Source organism: Phoxinus phoxinus (genome assembly GCF_949152265.1).
Source record: "Phoxinus phoxinus genome assembly, chromosome: 3".
Classification (NCBI taxonomy): domain Eukaryota; kingdom Metazoa; phylum Chordata; class Actinopteri; order Cypriniformes; family Leuciscidae; genus Phoxinus; species Phoxinus phoxinus.
The window spans coordinates 23,986,552-24,002,394 of record NC_136878.1 but is presented as its reverse complement, the minus strand read 5'-3'; the positions used below and the strand labels follow the sequence as shown (position 1 = coordinate 24,002,394).

The following is a 15,843-nucleotide window of genomic DNA, read 5'->3' as shown; positions in this document are numbered from 1 at the left end:
GCCATGCCACATGTCAAAGGTCTTCACATTTTAAATGATTACCAAGAAAATCAGAAACTTGTGCTGAAATTACCTGATTGGGCAATTGGCAGATGGAATCGTCAAGTCACCCGATCTCTTTCTGAAAATCACGAGTATCCCACTTTTAAAGAATTTGCTGCCTTTGTGTCTACTGAAGCAGAGGTTGCTTGCAACCCAGTTACCTCGTTTTATGCTCTTCATGTTGCAGAACCTGTCACTGGAAAGGCCAATCTGAAAGAGACCACGAGAAACAGAGTAAGAGTTTTCACCACTCAGACGAACGTCGAGAGTCGAAAGGCGGCCAAACCAGCGAATAAAATTCTGTGTATACTTTGCCAGAGAGACAACCACCAACTTGACAGCTGTTTCAGTTTTCTCAGCAAACCATTAGAAGAGCGACGAAAGTTTATCCAAGAGAAGAGGCTTTGCTATGGATGCTTGAAGTCTGGTCACAATGCAAGAGAGTGTCGTTATCGTCTCACTTGTAATGCCTGCAAAAGGAAGCATCCGACTAGTCTACATGATGACAATTTTGTGAAAATGGTAAGGACTTTATCTTCTGCTGTTCCGACTCAAAACGATCCTGATAGGACGATGAATGCAGTGGCCTTGAGTGTAAATGGGGAAGAGCGAAATGCGTATACTTCAATGATTGTACCTGTCTGGGTATCTGTGAAGCAAAATCCAAGTTGTGAGAAACTGGTGTATGCGCTGTTGGATTCACAGAGTGATACTACGTTTATTGACAAAGGAGTGACTGATGCTCTACAGGCAACGACGTTTCCAGTTAAACTGAAGCTTACCACCATGCTGGGAAAAGACACTATTCTGCAGAGTGAAAGAGTACCAGGACTTCAAGTGAGAGCATACAAGTCTGGTGATTATATTAATTTACCACCTACTTACACCAAAGACTGCATACCGGTTAATCGTAGTCACATTCCTACTTGTGAAGTCGCTAAAAACTGGAATCATCTTACAGTCATTGTGGATAAGATACCCCCATTGCAGGACTGTGATGTTGCTCTTTTAATAGGCTACAATTGTTCAAGGTCAATGACACCCAGAGAAGTAATAGCAGGAGGAGATGATGAACCCTACGCTATTCGGACGGACTTAGGATGGAGTATAGTGGGTTGTTCTTCACCACACTCTGCTCTGCCTGGAGTCAGTAGATTGTGTCACCGCATTGCGGTCAAGGAGCTTCCTTCCATCACACCAGGTGATGTCATTCGTGTCCTTGAGAGTGATTTTAAAGATACTGAAGAAGAGAGCGCAAAGATTTCCCAGGATGATGTTCTTTTTCTTGAGAAGTTAAAGGAAGGTATACGGAGGAATGTTCATGGCCATTATCAAATGCCGCTTCCTTTTAAACTGAGACCCAACTTGCCAAGCAATAAAAAATGTGTTATGGTCAGACTCGACCATCTCAAGAGAAGAATGACGAAGGATGAGTTGTATAAGAAACGGTACAATGAATTCATGAGTGAAATCTTGCAGAGAGGAGACGCTGAGGAGGTATATCACGATGGCAAGGAAGGAGAGATATGGTACTTACCTCATCACGGTGTTTTCCATCCGAAGAAGGCAGATAAATTGCGTGTGGTCTTCGATTGCTCTGCAAGATATGCAGGTTACTCCTTAAACGATCACTTACTTCAAGGTCCTGATTTGATAAACAGTTTAAATGGAATCTTAATTCGATTTCGTCAACACCCCATCGCACTCATGTGTGATGTAGAGAAAATGTACCATCAGTTTCATGTCAACGAATCTGATCGAGACTTTCTGCGCTTCCTATGGTGGAAGGATGGCAATCTTAGCCACCCCGTGAGTGAATTCCGCATGAAAGTTCATCTCTTTGGTGCAATTTCATCCTCCGGGTGTGCAAATTATGGCTTGAAACATCTTGCAACGGAAAACAGCGAACTGTATCCACTAGGTTCACAGTTTGTGATAAGAAATTTCTATGTGGATGACGGAGTGATCAGTGTAGAAAATGCTGAAGAAGCTATTAAAGTTGCAGATGAGGCACGAAAGCTCTGTGCTATAGGTGGTCTACGGCTCCACAAATTTGTGTCAAATAGCAAAATAGTGCTGGAAGGCATTCCCACTTCAGAGAAGAGTCCTGACATGAAAAATTGTGACCTTTCATTTGATGAGCTACCCTTGGAAAGAACTCTTGGGATACAGTGGGAAAGAGAATCGGACTGTTTCAAGTTCAAAGTTCAGTTGAAAGATCAACCTGTTACTCGACGTGGCATCTTGTCTACTGTTGCTTCCGTTTATGATCCTTTGGGACTGATTGCACCTGTGCTGTTGAGTGGAAAAGGAATACTGCAGGATGTGTGTAAGCGTGGCAGCGGATGGGATGACCTTCTTTCAGATGAACTTAATCTAAGGTGGGAGCGATGGAGACAAGAGTTAAACCATCTGCAGAGAATAGATGTACCGCGGACATATGCACCATCTGGTTTTGGAAAAGCTGTTCGAGTTGAATTGCATCACTTCTCTGACGCTAGTGCCCATGGATATGGTCAATGTTCATATTTGAGACTCAAAAATGAGGAAGGAGACATTCGTTGCGCACTGGTGATGGCAAAATCAAGAGTTGCACCTCTTAAAATTACAACAATCCCCAGATTAGAGTTAACGGCTGCCGTTATTTCCGTCAAAGCAAGCAGTGTGCTCAAGAGAGAATTAGACTATACTGTTTTTGAGGAGACGTTTTGGACAGACTCCAAAGTAGTACTGGGATACATAAGTAATGAAGCACGCAGATTTCATACTTTCGTCGCTAATCGCGTACAACGAATACATCTCAGTACAACTCCCCAGCAGTGGAGGTATGTTCCAACGGAGGAGAACCCTGCTGATCATGCATCAAGGGGTTTGACCGCGAAGGAGTTACTCACCTCAAACTGGTTCACCGGCCCTAAGTTCTTGTGGGACAAAGAAACATCTGCATTAGAAGAACATGTTCCTGAACTTCTGCTTGGAGATCCAGAGGTAAAACTATGTTATACTTTGAAGACTAATTGCACAAAAAATCCGAGCTTGATAGATCTTCTTTTAAAGTTTTCTTCCTGGTCGAAAGCAATCAGAGCGGTGGCTCGTCTTTTAAGGAGAGCTAATAAAGACAAATCTAACCATCTCAGTACTGTGTCTGAGCGACAAAGGGCAGAACTTCATGTAATAAAATGTCTGCAAGACAGTTCCTACGAAGATGATCTGAGAGAGATAAAGAGTGGAAAAGGTGTCTCGTCTCGCAGTACATTGTACTCTCTCGACCCTTTCATGGATGAAGATGGTGTGATGCGGGTGGGAGGTAGACTTTGCCATTCAACCTTTCCAGACTCTGTGAAACATCCCATAGTAATTCCAAGAAATCATCGGATCACAGAAATGATTGTCACTCACTTTCACAACAAAGTTGCGCACCAAGGGAAAGGATTCACTGTGAATGAGATAAGATCTAATGGATTTTGGATACCAGGAATTAACAGAATTGTGACAGCCTGTATTAGGAGCTGTATTGTTTGCAGAAAGCACAGGCGACCTGTTGAAGAACAGAGAATGGCTGACTTTCCCATGGAGAGAGTGGTTCCATCACCTCCATTTACATTTACTGGTATGGACTGCTTTGGCCCATTCTCTATCAAGCAGAACAGAAGTATCCATAAACGGTATGGTCTTCTTTTTACTTGTTTCAGTTCCCGTGCTATACACATTGAGATGCTTACTGATATGACGGCAGATTCTTTCATCAACGCTTTGCGTTGTTTTATTGCCTTAAGGGGTACTGTGCAGCAGATAAGGTCCGATCAAGGAAGTAACTTTGTGGGAGCAAAAAACGAGTTGAAAAATGCACTTAAGGAAATGGATGTGGAAAGACTGAAAACCTTCTTATCAGAGAAGCAGTGCGAATTTACCTTCAATGCACCACATGCAAGTCATGCCAGTGGCGTGTGGGAACGTCAAATTAGAACAGTAAGATCTGTACTAAACGCCACTCTTGCACTTCATCCAGGAAGGTTAAATGATTCTTCGTTGCGGGCTTTTTTGTATGAAGCGATGGCCATTGTGAATAGTAGACCGCTTACTGTTGATTGTCTGACTGATCCTCAAAGTCTAGCGCCTATCACTCCAAATCATCTGCTGACGTTAAAGTCAACGACTGCTTTGCCTCCACCAGGAAATTTCGTCAGAGAGGATGTATTTGCACGGAAAAGATGGAGACATGTGCAGTATTTGGCGGAGCAATTTTGGAGTCGCTGGCGCACAGAATATCTTGCAAATATAACCGCCCGACAGAAGTGGAACGTGTCTAAGAGAAATCTTCAAGTTGATGATCTTGTTATTGTCAAAGAAGAAGGAATGCCTAGGAACGAATGGAGGCTTGGCAGAGTAAAGGAAGTCATTTCTAGTGACGATGGGCTTGTGAGAAGAGCCCAGATTCTTCTGGGGGACCCGAAGCTTAATGCAAAGGGCGAGCGTATTAACAAACCGTCCATAATTGAAAGACCAGTGCAGAAACTAATTTTATTAATGGAGGGACATTAGTGTTTTTGTATTTGAAAGTTTTGTATTGAGATTTGAAAGGTCCAAAGAGTATCATTTTAATTTTTTCTGAACTCATGGTTTAGAATTTTTAATGTTGTTTGAGGTTATATTGAAAAAAAAAAAAAAAAAAAGGTGAAAGAAAGGAAAAAAGGGGAAATTATTCGTGCTTGTACATTTGGTGTGAGATTTGCACTCATAATTTGGTGGGAGTGTTAATGACTTTGTCATATTGTTTGCTTTATTTTGTATGGTATTTATTTATTTTCATTTGTGTTTTGGTAACGGAGGTCTTTTATTTTGGCGCTCACTCGCGTGAGCGGATATAATGCGCATATCCAAACTTTTCAGGATGGAACGAGACTCAGACATGCATGTCATGATGGCATGGTGTCCACGGTTTTGCAAGGAGTCTTAAAAGGTTTTAGCTCCCGGTTTAAATGGAGAACAAGCTCTTACGTTGATTCTCAACGTGTCATGATGATGTAAAGCGTCTTATGGCGTTTGACGGTGCTTTTTATCTGTGACGACGGACCTCGAAATAAAGTGTGGGAATCATCAGTCGAAGAGTCGAAACCTTATTGAGCCGGGCAGCTACAATGCTACTCATGGGCGTCAGTTTGGTTTGAAATGTGCTGGGGACAGAGACGCATTCGGAAGTGCATTTTCAGAAGTGCTGGGTACAATGACGCATTCATTTTTTTTATCTTTCGCTTAGGTCATGTTTTGAAAGACGATGTCCTGAAGCTTACTAATGTAAGCTCTGCAAGCTACTAGCAGTGGCGGCGTTTCACAAAAACCTAGTATGGCAATTGCCTGGGGCTCCGCATTTTAAGGGGGCCCCCGAGGGCTGATCATTTAAACAATCAGAAATATTAATATAAAGACGCAGCAACATCAGTGGGGCCCCTCGCTATGCGTTATGCTTTTACATTTTTCAAACTGGTGCAGCGCTTATAGCTACTCGCGGTAGGTAGAAAATGCATGATTTGATTTGTTAAACATGAAAAGGACTTATCCATCTGGCATGGCAGCTCGCTCTAACTTTAACCTAGATAAATGTTCGCTATTAGCCTATATGGATATTAGGTGCATATCCAAAGTGTGTGTGCGGATTATGTAGCGCGCACTGCATGGCAGGCGTCGGCGCGAACACTTGCATTTTCCTATCAACAGAGGAAACAACTTTAAATACTCAATCTTTTTTGAGGTCCAAAAGGAATAACGCATCAGTCGCAAGTAGCCTACTTTTATTAGGGTAAACTCACAATTACAAGAAAACGTTGTGCTTTTGTAAAATAAAATAAAACAAACAGGGCGCGCTATAGCCTAATTATCTCCATGGCGTGAACGCGTCTCAATAATGAACTGAAATGCAGTGTATAGCCTCAAAAACGTGATGAATATTTCTATATAAAGCTCGAAATATCCACTTTTAAACGAAAAAATTTGAATCGAAAGCAAATACCGGCTGATTAGGCTGTAATCCATATGAAAGGTGCATTTCTATCTAAAGGCGCATCCACTTTACAGTGGAGATGTATATAGATATGTTTGGAGCCGACACTGATTTAGAAATATATATTTTATTAATAAACAATAAAAATGCCTCATTATTTTTCAGACGTTAGCCTATCATTAGCCTGCTTTTGCCGGTGCTTTGCGGCAAGATTTATGCATGCGCTTGAGCGCGGAATAAGCTATATTCCTCATACACTCATTATTTAAGCAGAAATTAATATAAACGTGAGAAAAAAATAAAACGAGTTCCACAGAACATAAAATATTAATTTTATTAATAATTTTATTTAATTCGCATTTATGAGGAAAAAACAATGCGTGACCGCTCTGAAATCGGCACTAAAATAGGCTATATGCTTTAAAACTTTCACAGACCTTAATCAGAAAGCACAAAGCCTTTCTTTAAAGTGAATTTCGTTTTGTATTAATTGTATCTTATTTTTAATCAATGTTTCATCAACCAATTGCCTGGATTTAATAAATAATAAGTAAAGCAGATAATAGCCTAGATATCACGACGACACGGAGGCGCCTGCGCATGAACTGGAGCTCGTCTCATAAATGAACCGAAACTCAGCACAGCCTACTTGCCTCACAGACCTGAGAAATATATATATTATCTAGGCCTACAGAACGCTTTAAATCATACTTTTTAAACATAACAATTCAAAACGAAAGAAAACTATGTTATCCGTATGAAATGTCCATTTACTCTCTGCCGCGTTCATCGTCAACTTGATCTTTGCAGCGACACAGAAAACACTTGTTTATTAATAAAAATGTCTCCTTATTCAGATTACTTTTGCCAGTTGTTTGTGGCAGCTTTTAGGTGCTTTATTGGCAGCGCCACCCTTACTGTCCCTACACACCGGACGCGAATAGCGCGTCAGGCGCGAGTGATTTCAATGTTAAGTCAATGCAAAGACGCGTTACACGCGTTACGCTATTCGCGTCCGGTGTGAACGCACCATTACACGTTTTACGCGCGTAACGCGTCTTTGCATTGAATCACTCGCGCCTGACGCGCTATTCGCGTCCGGTGTGAACGCACCATTAGGCCTATATGTTACATGAACGGGTCACCACTGCATCAGCACCGAATTTCTTTTTATTTTATTTTTAAATCCCCCAAAAAATCGTGATACGAACTGAATCGTGGGTCAAAATCGTGATACGAACTGAATCGTGGGTCAACCATTGTGATACGAACCGAATCGTGGGTTTGGTGTATCGTTACAGCCCTACTAGCAACCCTAAAAAGTGGTGGGTACAAAATGACTCATGACGAAATCTGGTGGGTACGCGTCCCCCCCGTCCCCCCCGAAATCGACGCCTATGATGCTACTGTAGGCTACCTATAGGCTATCACCGTCCTATTCAAATTCAAAGTAGCCAACTTACATTGTAATCAATGTATACAAACACGTATTTTATGAAAGTTACTGAGTTTACTTACAATAAATCTGTTGATATCCAATGTCAGATTCTGTGAAAATCAGTAACGATGTTCTTTACAACTTATATCAGTCCGTTGAGGGCTCAAAGACAATTTGGCAACAGTTTGAAGTGAGGGTCCAGCAGCCCCTCGCGCTGTGCTCAGGCGGTTTTAACGGTCGCTGGGGAACGCGGCATTGTGAATGAACACAAAGCGGGGGCCCGGGAGGGCTGGACGTGAGGCCGCCGTCGTGCTTTTAAATCGGTCTAAACTTATTGCTGCTGCTGCTGCGTTGCCTAGCGATTCTGAACACTTGATAGACGGCACTCACCAGGCCTGCAATTTTAAAACATAATAAGCACAGGAGGTGGAAGCACCAGCTACAAACTAAATGGGGTATTTTGCTTAGTGAGCATCTGAACGTGAGGCAAGTAGCCTATAGAAACAGTATAAAGGGATAAAGGGACCTTCTACGGGGGTTTCCTGCAGGCTTTGTTAATAGTTGGAGGTCTGTAGGCAGTTGAAAGCTTTCTGGTTGAGTTTCAAGGTCAGATTCAGAACAACTTGTTCTCTGCATGGCGCTAGAAGTGGTCAAGATAATGAACATGGCTCATTCATTTGCTATAGTGCATTTTCATAATTATTTCTGCTCATTATTGCAGAAAATAACATCAAAGTAAGCTCTAAAAGCTGGTGTCTAGCGGAGGAACAGGAGGGAGGAGGAGAGATTTGCATTTGAGGCAAGCTGATTCTTGTTCAGATGGGAAACTTCATATGGATGGGTTAAGGTCAAAGTTCATGACCTGTCAATGTCTTAGTTGGGAGAGCAGACAGAGAAAGGGGACTGCTTTGTGTTTCGACGTGTATGGGAACCGAAAATATTTAACAAGGGAAGACTAAGCAGTTATAACCAAATAATGTCGTTGACTGTCAGAAGCTTTTGAAAGTCTGAAGTTTTTGATTGACATGGGGGAGACAGGCGATGGAACGCAACACTTTGAACATCAGTAACTCAGTTGTTTGTGCTGGATCTCTCAAACTTTGATACATGGCAGTCACATTTGTCTACTACAAATAAAACTTACTTGGAGATTGTGTGAGTTAATGTCAAAAACAGAGTTCTGTAGTTACAACCTTGTAACACTAGCTGTGGATTGTTGTAACAATGATTGGTAATTTGCAAGAACTTTATTCAAAACGTATTATTCTTGGTTCTTCAATAAAGTGAACAATTTAAAGTGACAAAAAACAGCTTAGCTTAGTGTATTTCTTGTTGGAAATTTAGCACAAAAACAACTGTCGTGTTTTGTTTGCGGTTGCCATTCACTTATTTTTTTTTGTCAATTCTGGGATAATCACACAAAAAAACTGGATGGAAACTATAAATGCGCATAAATTCTAAAAATGTATGTGCTCAATTGAGGCGGATAAAGTTTGTATCTGGTAAGAAGACATGTGCATAAAATGAAAACACATTTACTGAATCAATCCATTAATGCACAACACAAAACTCACGTGACTGCCTCCAAAGAGGATGTGATTGTTATTGAAATCATCATGTTGGTTGAATTTTTTTTAATGTAACTGTTTACACTATCCCCACCCCAAACAACCATAAGCTAATTGTTTTAGCACGTGGGTTTGAAGTTGGCATGAATGCAAAACATTAAATTGAACTAAAGAAACGGCTATAGGATATGAAAATAAAATAATTAACCTTTTTGTCTAACAATCATTGTAATTTCAAGGTGACGTTATGCATTTACTATAGTTATGGTTTAAGGTTAGTTACTTGTAATTATCCATAATTTACTGTAATTACTATAGTAAGTACATGTAGTAACGATGTCACCTTAAAATAAAGTTACCGACAACAAATGATTTCGCAAAAAAAAAGAAGAAAAAAAAGTGTTTTCCTGAAAAAACATTTTTTGGTCATAAAATGTTGCTCAGTCACATGACACTTCTCCTGTGAGCTCAAAAGGTGATGGGAGTGTATGATCTTGTTGACATCACAGCTCTTTTCTGACAGTGTTACAACTGACCCCCCCGGTTACAACATTCCCCGGTCTACTCTATATTAATCTTAGATTTAAACATCCATAGAATTTATAAAAAGAACGCCACACTTTTTCTTCTTTTCAAATCATGTTTTTATTCCTAATATTAGATGTAGATACACAAGTCAACAAACAAGTCTTTTTTCTTGTTTAGATCAGTAATGAAAAATGCTCCACAGCACACTTGCCCCCAAGTGGCGGGGTTTGGTATTACAGACGAGAAACTCAGCAGGAATAAGCTGCAGTTTTACACGAGGTGCAGTTGCAACAGTAGTATTAATAATAGTAATATTAATAATGACTTTTATTATAATAATAACAATACTAACAACAGATAATAGTAGTGATATTAACAAATCAGGTTTAAAATCAAGAATGGAATTAACATTCTTTAATAAATGGTATGTTTATTGGGTATTTGGTGAAAATATTTTTGAAGACGCATCAAAATGTAAAATATACTACAATTGAATGAGGGGGGAAATCTGCTTAAAAAAACCCAGATTCCATCAAATCTAATGCTCAGTCCACTCACTTTTACTAAGAGAGGAGTTTCTCCCCATTGAATTCACTGTATTCATGTATTGCAATATAATTACATTTCATTTTCCGTACAATTTTCCTCACCAGTCCATTGAAATTTACACAAACAGACTGAATTATCTAGATTCGCTTATGTGCCACAATGTTACAGACCATCTAAGCAAACTGGGTTAAAACCAACCACGCTGGGAAGTGTAAAATGTGAGAGGAAGAAAATGGTCAGATTAAGCACCTATGATAAAAAGATAGAAAAAAAAATCAACAGCACAAATTTGAGAGTGTAATCCAATGCAACACATTGACTTATCTCAGGAAGAAATTGATCACACAGTCCCAAAACCGTACGTGTAGGCTCAGACTAAATGGATCATCTTACAGCTCAATGACGGTATTCTGTGTGAACAAAAGCACTGGTCTACAACTAGATCATTCTACTGCAGCGTTTTAACCTTTAGAATAGAGAACATCAGACTGATCCAGAGAATGTTTCACAAAGGTGACTCCAAGCTCCAAATTTCTCATTTGGAACAAGTCACAATTCACGTCACTGAACAGAGAGGAAAATGAGTTTCGGTGACATTGTCCAATCACTGAAAAAGGCTGTTTTTGAGAGTTCAGTAGAGAGTCTGCATCCTTTTCCTTCACATCAAATGTCACAGCAAAAAAATAAAAAAACCTTCCGCTTTTAGTTTACTGCGTCTTCGTGCGGACCTCTTAAATGCATCTCCAAAGGAAATGTAGAGATAATTGACATAAGAGTGGACATGGCTCAATACTCCACACACCTCACAGGAAGGGGCTTCAATGTATGACGTCAAAAAAACACACCTTGCGCTAATATTAACACACCAAGGCAAGCTTTCACACAATCATATGAGGCTGAAAAGTCTTTATCCTACAAAAATACTGCTTTCATGCCACAGTGGGTACACTTGTTACACCAGGACATCATGCGTTTAACTGCAAAAGTATATCTGAAATCATGTCAGCTAGGTTGCCTTTGATTCTGCCTCTGTGTACGCTACTTACGGGACAGAAGAGAGAGTTATCTTTTTTTGACCGCAAGTATAAAACCTACAATTATATAAGTATGCGGTAAAAATTTCACATTCCTCCAAGGAAGATAATTTATTGTAACTTGTGATGTACAAATAAAGGGAAGAGATCATCTCAATCACCGTGCATGGGGGGGGAAACTGTTGATTTGGTCCACATTAAGAATACCTCAGTAATTTTGTTTCTCATTCAGAGTTGAAGCACATTCACAACCGATATACCTGAAAGCAACCTCTTCAGAGCACACACACACGCTCACACACACCTAAAAATACAGCATCAACCTCAAGAGCATCACTGACACAAATCCCAATAATAGAGGTTCATCCCTGTAAAGTACTTAAAGTGTAGGGTTAGGAGAGAGAAAAGCATGTGCGTGTCCGTCGGTGTGTGTGAATGGTAAAACTGACGCCTGAGAATACATTCCGATAGGAAACTTGGTCAACTACATATTCAAATCAAAGTTACAAGAAAATGGAAAAAAATAAAAATTATATGCTGTCCTCAGATTCTTTGTTTAACGTGAGTTTAATGTTGGCTTGTGCAAGTGATTCTTGTGTTGTGTCTGTTTGCTTTCGAGCAATTGTAAAACCAAAGTCCAAACCACAGCATCACACCTCAATTTCAATCTTCACAACAAACACTTTTCTGGTCTAAGAAAAGAACAAGATAAAGAGGTTAAAGGAACTTGAGCTAAAGGAACAAGCCACAGAATAAGAACACATACTTAAAGTTTCTTAATGGAAATTAGATTGAGAGAACAGAAAGATTAAAAAATATATATAATAAAGCCATCATAAATAGTGTTTTTTTTTACCCCTTTAAGCTGAAAAACACTACTCTAAAAAAAAAAAAAATCATTCCAACAGTCATATCAAGAAAAAATAAAAAGGAAAAAGACCATCATGAACTCCCACCTCTGACTTATGGGCTTCTTTCTGCTTTGTCCTCTCTGAACATGAGATCATACCAACTATACTTACATTTTCTTTAAATATTTTACTTTAAATCGACTCAAAAACGGAACAGCAAATAAACAATATTAATAATAGCAATAACAATAAAATCTTTAGCTATGAGTATAATAATATCAGGGGAAAAAGGACTGTAGTCCTTTACAAAGAAAGTGAGAGGTCAAAATTAAGACAGGAAATAAAAATCATCAGGGAAAAAAGACAAAATAGCACTCTTGGTCATTACAGTATGGAAATGCTGTCTAACCCAAAGATAAAATTATTTTTAGGGAAAAAGTTAAAAGGAAATGATTCAAAATGAAAGGTATGAGCTAAACTTTCAGGATGGCTCTCGGTCAGGGAAGCCACTCCCTTGGCTTTGAGCTCGCCGTCCGGACAAAAGTGGCGTTCCAGATAAGAGGCGAGCTTGAACAAAATCCAAAGAAGTGCGAAATTAGATGAATTAAAAAAATAAAATAGAAATGAGTGGAAGAAAAATAAAGGGCAAAAACAAAAAAACCTATCACAAAGTGACGTGCGAGTTTTCTTTGCCTTTTCTAACTTTATCAGTTTCTTTTGAGCGTTGACAAACTTCCATCTGTTGTTTGGCTCACTGTGGAGATCTGTGGGATATTTTGGTGCTTATTTCTTCTTGCCAAAGAAACTGAAGCGCTTCTCGCCGCCTCTATCTTTGCCGTCTTTGTTGCGCATGGTCACACCTCCTGCTTCGCCCGAGCTGGGAGACATTGGCGGCATGGTCATCGCCCGACTTAGACCTCGCGTGCCACCCGGCGAGCGCTCGCCGGGCAACAGGGATGACTGGATTGATCGAATCCATAAACTCATCTCAGCCTGAGGGAGAAAACAAAATAAAAAACTTAATATAATATAAAAACTTAAACGACCTAAAACCATTCTCTTTTCATCCTTTGCAAAAATTACCTCATCCTTCGCTTGGAACAAGAACTCTTTTCCATCCCCAAGCCTTTAAAAACAAACAAAAAAAAACAATGTCATATTCAAAGAACTTTATTCATTTTCATAATTACTGAGAAAATGTCTTCCCTCATCTCTTTCTCACCTAAGTTTAAATACATTTTTCTTCTTCTTGTAGTCATGGGCTACCTCACAGACAGCCTCGTTTAGGCTGATGGGGACTTCTCCATGGTAGGGGATTCCATTAGAGGCACTCTTGTTGTCCTTATAGAAGCCCATACTTCCCTTACGTAAAACGCAATATACATTCTGCCACGATCTACAAATGCACAGAGAGAAAAACACACCATTTACATGATTAAACCGGATTAGATTCCCCTGATCATTCTTTCACAATTGATCTGCTTCCTGTGTCACCTGTTGGCTGCTTTTTTGTTGAGCGATTCCATTTCATGTTTCCTGCTAAGGATGCCCTCCATGGCTTCTGTGCCCGCCTCTGCTCCTCCTCGCCCTGGCAGTGTTGCTGAAGGGTCTTGCCGTGATGCTGAGTCCAGACCGCTGTCACGGCCCGGACCGTTAACGGATTCCGATTCTGATCCCTGGTTGACAGGAACAGGCCACAGTTAGCAGACGTTACAATAATGCATTGTTTCTATTACCACAAATTTTAATTAGGTCACTATTGTTCTAGTCAATATTATTTATATTCGTTAAAGGCTTTATGTAACTTGTTCACAGTTACATTCTATATGAATAGGCAACAAACATACTTTAAACTCATCATTAAAAATATTATTACACACTCACACTACCGTTTGGGGGTTATACAATTTTTTTTAAAGAATTCTCTTACGCTCACCAAGACTGTATTTTATTTGATAACAAATAAATCAAAAATATTAATATTGTGAAATATTACTACTATTTAAAATAACTTTTCGTAGCAATGTATTTTTTCAAATGTAACTTTTGCTGTAATGGCAAAGCTGAATTATCATTACTCCAGTCTTCAGTGTCACATGATCCTTCAGAAATCATTCTAATATGCTGATTTAGTGCTCAAGAAACATTTCTTATATATATTATCAATGTTGACAGCATTTATTTGAAATATTAATCCTTTGTAACAACGTTAAAGTCTTTACGGTCACTCTTAAATAATTGTATTGTGACCTTGCTGAATAAAAGTAATAATTTCTTTAAAAAAATCTTACTGACCCTTCATAACATGTCCTGTCTCAGTATTCTCATAAATTGACTTAAACACAGTTATTTTTTTTGTGACTAACTGAATTTTGAGGTGTAATCCCTGACTAATGACAAACAAATATTCCTGGATGATATACTTTATCATCCAAATAAACAGATTAATCAAAATATTCAATCTCAATAAGCACAATATGTACATGCACACAAAAGGAAAGTAAAGGCACACTCAAATACATAAGGAGACTAAAAACAACCCCACATACACACACACACCAACATCGGCATGTTCCACCAAAGACAAACGTGGGGCAGTATGGAAAAGCTGGGGGTATATGGGCGTAATAATGAAACAACACTGCTACAAAGACACTAGGACACATCTGCCTAAAACAGTCAGTTACTCAAACTAACGTTATATTCTAAAACAAATAAAAAAAATACAAATGTTAGGGAAAATAGTTGCCTTGGAATAAAGTAAAATCCGGTGAAACTGAAGGAAATAAAGAAACAATGTCTCAGTTGGATTAGTAGGGAATTAGTTGTTAGTTGTTGTGAAGCACCCAAACACTAGCCCGTGGTTTCACAGACCAGGCTTTAAACCTAGTCCCAGACTAAAACGCATGTTTCTTAAATTTAGTCAGTGCCATTGTTTTGTCTCAAGATGCACACCAGTAATGTTTTTTTTTCCTCCAAGGCACGTTTATAAAAGATACTTAAATGTCCTAATTGAGCTAAGGTGTAATCCTGGCTTAATCTGAGCCCTATTTGTGAAACCAGGCCTAGACCTACTGTAAGTTAAGATCCCCTGACAACAAACAGTAAAACAACAGCACTCCACAGAACAACAAAGCTGCCTTTTAACATCATAAAATAGACATTTATATGTGACAAAGTGCATCGCAAACACTCATGTTGAAGCTCAGGCCTAAGCAAGACAAAAATATCATAAATTCAAAATCACAGTAGCCAAATACATACATAAAAAGCACAAGACTGATTCACTGAAAGCAATAGAAAGCAGCAAAGCTGTGACTTTGCCTTCTAGCAGGTGTGGTATAGCTGCCATCATGCTGCAAGGCTGCTCGGGTGTTAAGCGCAAGCAGCGATGGGGCAGCGATGCTACACTACGGCTACAGGCGAGGCTGGCGCTACGGGGTTAGTACTCACACGCTCCTGTGCCTTGTGGGGTTTAGACACAGGCTTAGAAACTGGGTTAGACTGAGGTTTACTCTCTGGTTTACGTTCGGCTTTCTTGAGTTCAGATACAGAGACCGATATTGACTGCAGATAAGAGACGTCACAAGAATGTGTTAACATGTGAGCGTGTTCGAATCAGCACTTGTTTGTGTTGAAACATTGTTCTGACAATTAAAAGGACATCCATCCACACGGTGTGACCATGAAAACGAACTGAAAGTTTTGTTAGACGCTCATTTTGTTGCAACATTCTCCAACACTCAAAGAGACTCAAGAGTTTACAGCAGAATATTGATATCAACATGAATAATTGAGAGGAACAAGGAAAAAGACACTGAACACACAAAAAGAC

The 15,843-nt window shown here is 39.5% G+C and overlaps 1 protein-coding gene across 5 annotated transcripts in view; it reads right to left on the bottom strand.

The window, feature by feature from the left end:
- Positions 1-9,679: 9,679 nt before the first annotated feature.
- sptbn2 (spectrin, beta, non-erythrocytic 2) overlaps positions 9,680-15,843 on the bottom strand; it is a 95,297-nt gene continuing 89,133 nt past the window's right edge. For 2 of the 5 annotated variants that reach the window (XM_079606575.1, XM_079606576.1), the window contains 5 exons: positions 15,462-15,575; positions 13,503-13,684; positions 13,231-13,404; positions 13,092-13,134; positions 9,680-13,001 (listed from right to left, as the gene is read on the bottom strand). In XM_079606575.1, coding sequence (XP_079462701.1) covers positions 12,792-13,001; positions 13,092-13,134; positions 13,231-13,404; positions 13,503-13,684; positions 15,462-15,575 — 723 coding nt within the window. In that variant the 3' untranslated portion in view covers positions 9,680-12,791. Of the gene's footprint in view, positions 13,002-13,091; positions 13,135-13,230; positions 13,405-13,502; positions 13,685-14,757; positions 14,785-15,461; positions 15,576-15,843 lie in introns of all 5 variants that reach the window. The other 3 variants (XM_079606577.1, XM_079606578.1, XM_079606574.1) reach the window with 2 other exon arrangements.